Source organism: Ciona intestinalis, unplaced genomic scaffold, assembly GCF_000224145.3.
Source record: "Ciona intestinalis unplaced genomic scaffold, KH HT001063.1, whole genome shotgun sequence".
In the NCBI taxonomy this organism is placed as follows: domain Eukaryota; kingdom Metazoa; phylum Chordata; class Ascidiacea; order Phlebobranchia; family Cionidae; genus Ciona; species Ciona intestinalis.
Window position 1 is genome coordinate 60,084 of NW_004191384.1, and position 9,815 is coordinate 69,898.

Here is a 9,815-nt window from a genome sequence, read left to right on the forward strand (position 1 = left end):
AAATGTGTTTTTATAGTAATATTTTGCGCCGCAACATTTTTAGTCGGTCCGTATTTAATAGACCTCGTATTATATTTGTTCCGACCTGTACTGCGCACGCACAGTAGCATTGTGCGCAATAGCATTCGTTACGAATATATCAGTCGGAACAAATATTGTAGGGTGGGGGGATATGGACCGCTTTCTCAGACGAAACTTTTTAATTATCCTTGAACGGATCCCCATTTAAGGTTAATCAGGAAAATTATGTTACTGTTTTTTATTATTAAAACAATATGTAAAATAGAAACAATATATTTTGAACAGGTAAAAAATGCGAAATAGTAAGGTGCTAATTTCGAATGCTCGCTAAATAATTTTACACTATGAAATTTTGTAGTTTCCGAAGGTGAACGATTAAATCAGTTCCATAGCTTTATAAAAAAAAAACTTGAAACTAATTTTAGTTTTGTGAAAAACACTGAGATGTAAACATGAGGAAAATATGCCTATCTGGATATTATGTGCTAAAGGTGTCCCATCTTCCCCCACCCTACTATATATAAAGTTTATATGGCAAAGAAACTAGCAGAGTCGGTTAAATTCGGATTTGCAAAAACATATTTATGGATTTTTTTACCGAGCAAGCTTTGAATATGTTATAGCGCTGCCGCTACGTAACACCTAAAAATGAATCATAGCGACGCCAACAGTACAGATGGTAGAATATGTTTTGCAATATTTTTTCCCGGAAGCTTTTTTTGTCGGTGCGCATTTATTTTTTCGTATTGTGTTTATTCCGAGCTACTGCGCATCCAGTAGCGCCTCGGAGCATGCGCAATAGCGCCCGGTACAAACATATCGATCGGAACGAATATATGACGACGACGTCATTAAATCCTATCAATCACATACATTTTAGTTTTGTCCTCCGTAACGGCCCATTGCATCACGATAAAAGGCTGGATTATACAGTTTTTTTAATAAAACCTGCTTTATAATCAACTGCATTAACGGTCTCGTACAATCTGTACCTGAAATTTCGAAGGCTTGGAAGAATTGAAATTTAGCATAATGGCGATGGAATTCGTGCCTTTAAATAAATTGATTGCAGAAAACTAATTGTACAAAACTATTTATAGGATCATTGCAAGTTTTTCGTACTGTCTTCCTTCTCTTTGTAGTTATGTATTTTTTTATTGATAAACTTTAAAGGGTGTTGTTTTTAATTCAATAACTTGTTCCAGCAACAGTTTGAGCACAGCTCTCTTGTAATTCATAGAGTTTATATTGTATCTATGGTATCACGTGGTATGAAGCAACGTGGTTCGCATTTTACTTTTGTACAACGTGGGGTGAGGTGGTGTTTGCGTTTCTATGCTGTGTGCCTTATTTTTTACTTTCTAGTAGCAATTTTTAGTGTGTAAGCATAATTGGAACATACCTACAACCGTTATAAATGTGTTCATTGCAAAGTACCAGTCAATTGCCTATATAAACCTATTTATGACTTAGCACAGTTACTTTTTAACGCAAATATATATTGCTGCAAATATATATATTATTTTGGAATCGCGTGATGTATGGTATTAAGATTAAAGGCAAAATGCTTTAGATAAAATATATCCAGCTTTTCTGTTTTTCTTTAAAGTTTTTACGAGCTTTTATTCACAATCTTGCTGCTGTTGGCCATCAGTGAAAATTTAGTCTAAAGTATTTGGTTAGTTTTTCCTAATACACATTGCATATTTTTTTATTTATAAAATAGGGTGTTCATATTCAAAATTAAGTTTGAAAATGTGTGATAAAAATAAACTGTTACCATACATGGTTACGTTATATTAATCGTAGCCATAGGCGCCCAAATTTTAATAATTCAGGTTAGGCAAACTCATAGTTATAAATATCAACTTCTTGTGTAAGCAAATATGGTAATTACCGCACATTATGCGCAGAGCATGGATACACCATGTCACTATGTCAGTGTGCGCGCGTACTACATACGAATAGTAAATGTTTAATTTAAATTTTTTTTTACAAAAGTCGTTTCGTCTTATGCACTACCCAGTCTGCCTCCGATCCTCTATAAAGAAACACTTGCTTTCTCTTTCTAAAAATGCGCGCGTCTGCTCCAAACCCTTTGTTTTTCTCCTTGCTGTATGCGTGTCCCTCGCGATACGTATAAAGAAGCATTATTTTTATGTTGAAATTTCCAAAAGTTCACACAGAAAAAATCTTGCGCATCTTTGTATTAATGAAAAAATGTGCCTGCCCATCTGCCGCAATGGTTTTTATCAAGTTAGGTTGATTTCTGCGTAGTATGGAATGACATGCTACAGCCACATATTTGCGAAACAATTGCAATTCAATACAACATTGATTGTTTTCAACATAATTACAATTTACACGTTCATTGTTTTTGTCATAATAGCTATTAACTCTTTAACTGCCCATGGCGACTAAAGTCGCTCTGGGACCACACGTCACTTAAACGACGATTCTGCGGTCAGTACTCCATTATCGATCCCAAATTTGGTTTCATTTGAAAGAGGAAGCAATTTTCATTTGATTTCAGCAATAAAAAATATATCAACCTATTTAAAAATTTTGAGTATTGTTTTGTCAAAGTTTTTGAACATTTTTAGCCAAATTTAGCCATTTTCCTTCAGTTATGTCCCAAATTTTGCTGTAATCTCCTGTTCACGCCAATTCGGAGTTGCAGTAGGGGATTCCCTCTTGTATTCAAGCGTTGTTTAGGCTTCGTAAAGCATTTTTAGCTTTGAAAACTTATTGTAGGGGTACTAGAACAGAATTTTTGTACGAAGTAGCTCAAATGGACACTGGGACATATACGCTTGCATTTTCTTTGCTTTTAGTTGTTGAATTAGCTGGTATTACTTTAATTAGTTTGGTTTATATGTACAAATTAAGCAAATCTGTTTGAAAATTAAAAATTTCAAAAATTCATGATTATTTTGCCTGACCATTTTTTATGATATTTGTACTAAAGTTGATGGGTAAAAAATATATATATATATTTCGTTTTGAACGAGATTTGATGTTGTATTCAGCAGAAATAGGACCTATAGGATATTCAAGTGAGGAAACTTTACTTCCTTTTAATGAAAATCGAGTGAACCATCCCGAGGACACTTCGAACTATGTTTGATGGTTCAAAGCTTTTTTAACATGTTATTTACTTTGTTTTGTCATTGAATTTGTGTTTTCTAGAGCCTCATTACTAAATACAACACACCACAATTTACTTTATTAACTGAAAACAATAAGTTTGTCCACAGCACCATCATTAGGAGGTCCGAAAGTACGACACCAATGGCTCTTTATGAGATTTTTACCTGTATGAACATAGAAGTAGATTTTATACATCAAAAGAAAGATAATTTGATACTGATTAAGTTTGCAATGCATTAATTTTGGATATTTTTGTTCATTCCTGAAATATTCTATATTGAAACATTCATTATGACGTCATCATTATTTTGATGATGTCATCAAAAAATTAAAAATATGAAGTTGAAGAGAATTTTATACTCTTCAAACTTTCTGTAGCTTTTATACTCTTTAAACTTTCTATAGCATGTTTTTCTCTAACTGCTATAGTTTGGCTACAAAATCCAATTAGATGAGACCTGGTCAAAAATTAAAAATTTTGGAAAAAAAGGCGGCAGTTAAAGGGTTAAGAAGTGTTTGCATTTTTATGTGGATTCGGTAGAAATCTTGTTGAATATGCCCAATTAACGTTTAAACGGCGTCCCTAACCATACCAGACACGGTTGCAAACCATACCAGTTTAACAAACCAAATTTTGGTCCGATACCTTGAATGGTTTTGAGTTAGTTTGTTAAACTCATATGCTCATTTGACATCTATTAAACCTGGCTGCGTAGCGTTTTTGGTTGAAATTACCGTAAAATTTGCAACCTGTAGTTTTATTAGGTATCCGTTAAAACGAGAGTAAGCGAATGCCTGTTATACGATCTTATATTATGCACAGGTTTTGGTTTAACTTTGGTATTACTCGTTACGAAGCACGCTAATTGTAAACGTCACAGTAGCAGTTGTGACGTATTGAAAGATCATCAAACTTGCTGTGAGGTTTTAAAACGCACAAAATCAATTAGATATTATTTTGCGCCAATCGCTCTTAGAGAATAATTGAAGATACGCAGATGCGACCCATAATAACAACTCGAAAGCAATATATGCTGTTCAATATGTCTTATTTCATATAAATCTGTAAATTGTTTTATGCAATTGGCAATATAGGCTTTGCCTGTTACAAGGGTTAACCGTCACGAGTGGCTTGAGTTTGTTCTGTAATAGGCAGCAAGCACCTTTCGTTCTCGTTGGTTACGTTGGCAGCGGAATGTGAGAGCATCCGCCAAGCGTAATATAACAACCCTAGAAACTCGGTCAACAATTACCACCAGTTTTGTCGACATTGGTATTTATCAAACCGTCAGCAATCCAGTAGCTCAAAGTAAAGCTTGAGTGATATGTTTCAACTTTATTACATTTAAATTTTAAAAACTGTCCGGAATAGATTGCCAATAAACTGTTAAGGGAGTCTCTAGTGCTGATATAGTTTTATATTATACTTATATCATTTGTTTAGATTTAGATAATACTTAAATTTTTCTGGTTGGTTTCTTCCTGATTTATTCAAACAAAACAATGGTTCAACTGAAGAAAAAATCAAAGGTATTGATATTTTTGTGTGGTTTTATGATTTATGTTGCTGTGTTATGGTTGCATGTTTGAATATAAAGTTATAATAAAATTATTTATTTGGAATACTTAGATGACAAATGACTATACTAGTTTAACAAACCAATTTTTGGTCCGATACCTCAAATGGTTTTTGAGTTATCGAAATAACCAAAATGTTTGCAACCATGTAATGGTTTTTGACTATAACTCAAAAACCATTTGAGGTATCAACCAAAAGTTGGTTTGTTAAACTAATATGGTCATTTCACATCTATTGGGCATGGCCGCGTAGCGTTTCTGGTCAAAACAACGAAATATCTGCAACCCGTGATTTATTAGGGACCCGTTTTTGTCTCTGTCTCATAGCTAGACACCAGGTTATGATGCAGCCAAGGATTCACAAGATCAATTTAATTCTTTGTATACATTTAAAAAGGCCAACATTTACTACCAAATCATTTTAAGTAAACTTGTTTGTACAACATGTGTAATTAAAATAAAGGCTGTGTTTGTTTGTGAACGATCGGGAGCAGGACTGTTGCAAATAAGTCGAAATATTACCTTTGTAAAAAATTCTGTCAATTAAAATTCGCTGTAGATGTGGAAATTGTATTTTCCTCAATGCAACAAACCAATTTATGTTGAAGCAAATATTTAAATTGTGTTTGTTCAAAAAATAAAAGTAAGTTTGCCAATATAAGCAGAGCCAGTAAAATCCCAAGAGTAGCAGAATATAGAAACATACGTATGTTGATTACTGTCACGTCAAAACTTCAGAAACACTTGTTTCATATTTTCCTTTGCAACACAACGCTGTTAACTTAAGTTGCTGACTGCATTTGCCGCACGTTATTCTAAATCATACTTTCCTTAAACTTAATATATTATGATCACCGTATTTTCCTTTCCGTTTTTGAGAAAAAATTTAGTTAAAGTCAAGCTACCCTTAAGATTTTTAAAACTTAAAATCATTAATTTGAAAAATTAAAAGTATTAGACTAAACTGCCCTTTTTGCCTTTGTGAATTGAATGAGAAAAAGTTGGTTCCAGAGCAAATATAGACTGCATAGGCCTAATGCATAAGTTGTAGGATTAAGTAAGTTTATCATTGCTTTGTTTGTTAATTTGATTTAGTTTATTATTGCTTTGTTCTTTGTTTGTTCTTTTAATTAAGAGTTGATTTTGAAGGATTTTTTTATTTCCCTGCAGTTGTTTTTTGCCTAAAAATAAGATAAATCTTGAAATAATCATAGAAATCCCACAATCTTGTTTTTGACATCAATATTTGATAGATTTTCTTGCTTGAAGTCCAAACTAAAGTTTGTGAATTTTGTCCATTTTTTACCCCGCGTGAATCCCCCTCTATATATTTATTATTTTTGTTTCAGAGTGATAAAACATCAGTGATAAAACCAGTGAAAGTAACAAAGGCTAAAAAAGAGGTTTGTTCTACTACTTTTGTTTGATTTTAAAACTACGTTATGTCTTTACACTAGTTCTTCTTCAAAGCTGTTTTTATGTTTTCTACTCTTGCTATAAAAACTTTACCACCTCGTGCGTTACTTTAGTTAGTGTAATAAAGGAGCCAATTTATTGTGATGTCACAGAGAGTCTAAAATATTTTGTTGTTGATCAAAATCATAAAATTGAGATTTTATTAGACTTTTTACTAATCCAAAACCTGTAATTAGACTTGTTCATCTTTACCACCTGTGTATATTGAGAAAGACAATTGTGCAGTTTAGTCATGCAATAATATATTTTGTGATTTTGCACACTTACAATTTGGTGAATTTTGAATAATGGTATCAGTTACAAGTTGTTTATGGCATTGCTGCTTCTTTGTTACCAAGGCAATGTTATTGGTAAATGTGTGCGTTACACATCGTGCTATAAATGTGGTTTAGCGGTTTAATCATTTTTTGTGTTGTTAATATAGAAACTTAGAAATTGTGTCTAGTTAGTTTAGTTATTTTAATTTATTTATTTAATTAATTGTAACTAAATAATATTATAAAGATTTAAAAATTTAAATTCATGAATTTTCGCCAATATCTATCATGGACATAAAAATAATTCAGCAAAATTATAATTTCTGTCAAATCAGAACGTTGAAATGAAAAAGGGAAAGAAAAGCAAAAAAGTTGCCGCCGAACCTGAAGCAACAAACGAAGAAAATGAATTACTGAAGCAAGAAGTTGAGAATGAGGTAAATATATATATATTTATAATGTTTTGTTTATGTTTTTATAAAAGAAAAAATTAATTACCAGATAATGTTGCTAAACGGGCATAGAACTGGATCTCTAGTTAGTTTGGTTTTGTTCATAATCTGAATTGTTTAGTTACATGTTGTTAAAATATTGTGGTTTAACAGACTTTTACCATTTTAAATTAGTTAAATTAAAACAAAAACTAATTCAGCAATGTATTTTGAGACTACCCAGTTAAAATTATTTCATGATGCTAATTTTGCAACACCCATACAATATTATTACCGTAAGCTTATGAAGAATATTTTCTTGATAGGAAAATGATGAAAAAGTTGTAAAAACTGAAGACTCCGATGATGAGCAAGAGGTAAGTCGTGGTTAAAAAGGAAAACAAGCAGTATCTCAGTTCACTGATTGGTTAAGTTTTGCATATCTATAATAGTTTTAATATGTAGTAAAAATAAAAGTGGTTTTAACAACATTAGGAAAGTGCGGATGAAAGTTCTGATGATGACGATTCGGAAGAAGAAGAAAAAGTAAAGGTAAGATTTAAAATTTTTGATTATGTAGGCAATTTGTGTTTCGTGAAAATTAAAAAAAGATATATATATATATTAATATATATATATTACTAACGTGATGGTCACTGTTAGCCCAGAGTTGGTTCTAAAAATAAATTTAAGATAAAAAAAATACAACCAAGGTTTCAAAAACTAAAAATTCACAAAAAAACACTGGAGTAAAACAAAAGTGTAATTTATAATATTATAAGATTTATTTAAAATGTTTAAACTTTTGGATTTTGAAATGGTGTTACATAACAAGTGTATGGAAATTTTAAACAAATTGGATTATGGGTAAAATCAATATCTTACAAGTGGGTTTCTTGAAACTCCTGATTTACGCGCCGGGCCCAGGAACAGTGTTTTTTTGGTCTCTGTCCAAGCACAGCTAGGACGATATTTTGTAACTTCATATTACAGTTTCTGCTGGTTCTAATTCACTGATAGCATTGCTTTTGCTGTAACATTTTTACTAATCAATGTGTCAAAATTAATAGAACGGGTGTTGGGAGACTTTTTTAATTAGCACGAACTGTTTCGTCATTTTGGCTTTTTGCCGTATTTTCACAGTGTAACTGTTGCATTTAAAATAGAGCGCATGTTTATGTCGTCAATATTTATTCAACTGAGAAACCAAAGTATATTGTTGGGCGGGCGTAAGAAGGTTAATTTTATTATAAATCGGATTTCTTTCTATTAAAACAATCCTAGACGTTTCTAAACAATCCGGACAGTGACGTTCTCATTGTTAAAACTTTTTTCCACAATTTTGAATCACAGTATATGTTTATTCTTTAGATACGATTGGTCTAACATTAAAACAAGAACAAACAATAAACGTGTGAATTGGTAGTATTTCGTAACATTGATAGGTTTATCAAACTTGGTTCAACAATTGTAATAAAAAAAAACTGATAAAACATTTCCTTGATAACATCCTTCCTCTTTTATGCCATTTGTATTTTGTATGGTTCAAACTGATCACTTTTATAACATCACGATCTGGCCTTATTAAGCCCCTGCAGTCATTGATTGACTTCATTTTTTTAAATGTAATTCGCTACCTATGTTAACTTCGTTTTTGGGTGCCAGTGACATAAGAAGTTTGGTAGTAACATAGTGTTTATTTTGTTTCAGCCAAAAGTAGCAAAGAAAGAAAGTAAAAGTAAGGCTAAAAAAGTTGTCAAAGAAAGTGATGAAGAATCTGATGATGATGATGATGATTCTGAGGAGGAAGAAGAAGAAGAGAAAGAGGATGAGAGTGATGAGGAGAGTGAAGATGAAGATGAAGATGAAGACGACGACGACAATGATGATGATGATGAGGTAAATCACATTTCCATAACGAAAAACAGCTACACCTATTCATTTGCATCGACTGAAAGTAATCCGTAGTTTATTGGATGCAGTCACCTATGGTGGTGTGTATTTGCTTTGGGATTAATTGTACCGCTATTATACTATGCGGAAACCCACTACAATAAACTTTTTCGAACATACTATAAAAACATTTTTTTAGGAAAATGAGGAAGAGGTGAAGTTAGTCAAGCGGAAAGCAACTGAAACTGAAGAAGTTGCGACGAAGAAAGTCAAACTTGATCCATCAGGTGAGTTACACGCCAGCAAATTTTACTTTAAATCAGAGTTTAATATTTTATAATATTAAATTTGAAACTTTGCAGAAGTTGCCACCTTACTTTTCACTGAGCTACCAGAGGGTCTGAATGACGCAGTTTTCAACAAATTTTTAAAAAGTAAAGAAATTAAATGCGTTGCTTGCCGTGCAAACTATGGAAGACAGTAAGTAACTCTGCATTTTGTTCGATGTATGTTTTTAATAATCTTTTTTAAGGAATTTCTGTATAACCTTAAATAGTTTAAAGGGCCTAAACACACCCCAAATGTACTTCGCTTTAATCGATAGAGTGTGTTTTTCTTATTCCAACGACACCTTACTTGTTTTAATCGGTTCTGTATAACCAAAGATATTCCAGCTCAAACACCGTGAAATTCATAAAACTGATTTGAAAGTTGCGTGGCGAAAAAATTGAGAAGTGTACTACCCACGTGACAAATCACTAGGGATGTGCCGAGCCGAGCCCGAACTCAAAAGCTCGTGCCCGAGCAGCTCCTTTTTTGACGCTCGGCGCTCGGCTGAAATCTGGGCCGAGCGCCGAGCCTCATATGCTATTGCTATAATGTTGCACGCGAGAGCGAAAAATACTGAAAATGAAAAAAAGTGAAGCTACTAGGAGAAGATAACGAGAACAGTCAGCGTAGCTTCCTTTTTAGTTATTTTCCGTTCGTTGTGAATTTGCTCTTTCGCAAG

General features: G+C 32.7%; 1 protein-coding gene across 1 annotated transcript in view; it reads left to right on the forward strand.

Moving 5' to 3' along the window:
• Positions 1 to 4,620: 4,620 nt before the first annotated feature.
• cirgg1 (nucleolin like protein CiRGG1) overlaps positions 4,621 to 9,815 on the forward strand; it is a gene marked incomplete at its 3' end in the record, with an annotated part of 7,590 nt that continues 2,395 nt past the window's right edge. Inside the window, 8 exon segments of the mRNA NM_001032790.1 lie at positions 4,621 to 4,701; positions 6,099 to 6,152; positions 6,818 to 6,919; positions 7,240 to 7,290; positions 7,409 to 7,465; positions 8,624 to 8,812; positions 9,006 to 9,093; positions 9,169 to 9,286. Of these exon segments, the coding sequence (NP_001027962.1) occupies positions 4,675 to 4,701; positions 6,099 to 6,152; positions 6,818 to 6,919; positions 7,240 to 7,290; positions 7,409 to 7,465; positions 8,624 to 8,812; positions 9,006 to 9,093; positions 9,169 to 9,286 (686 nt within the window).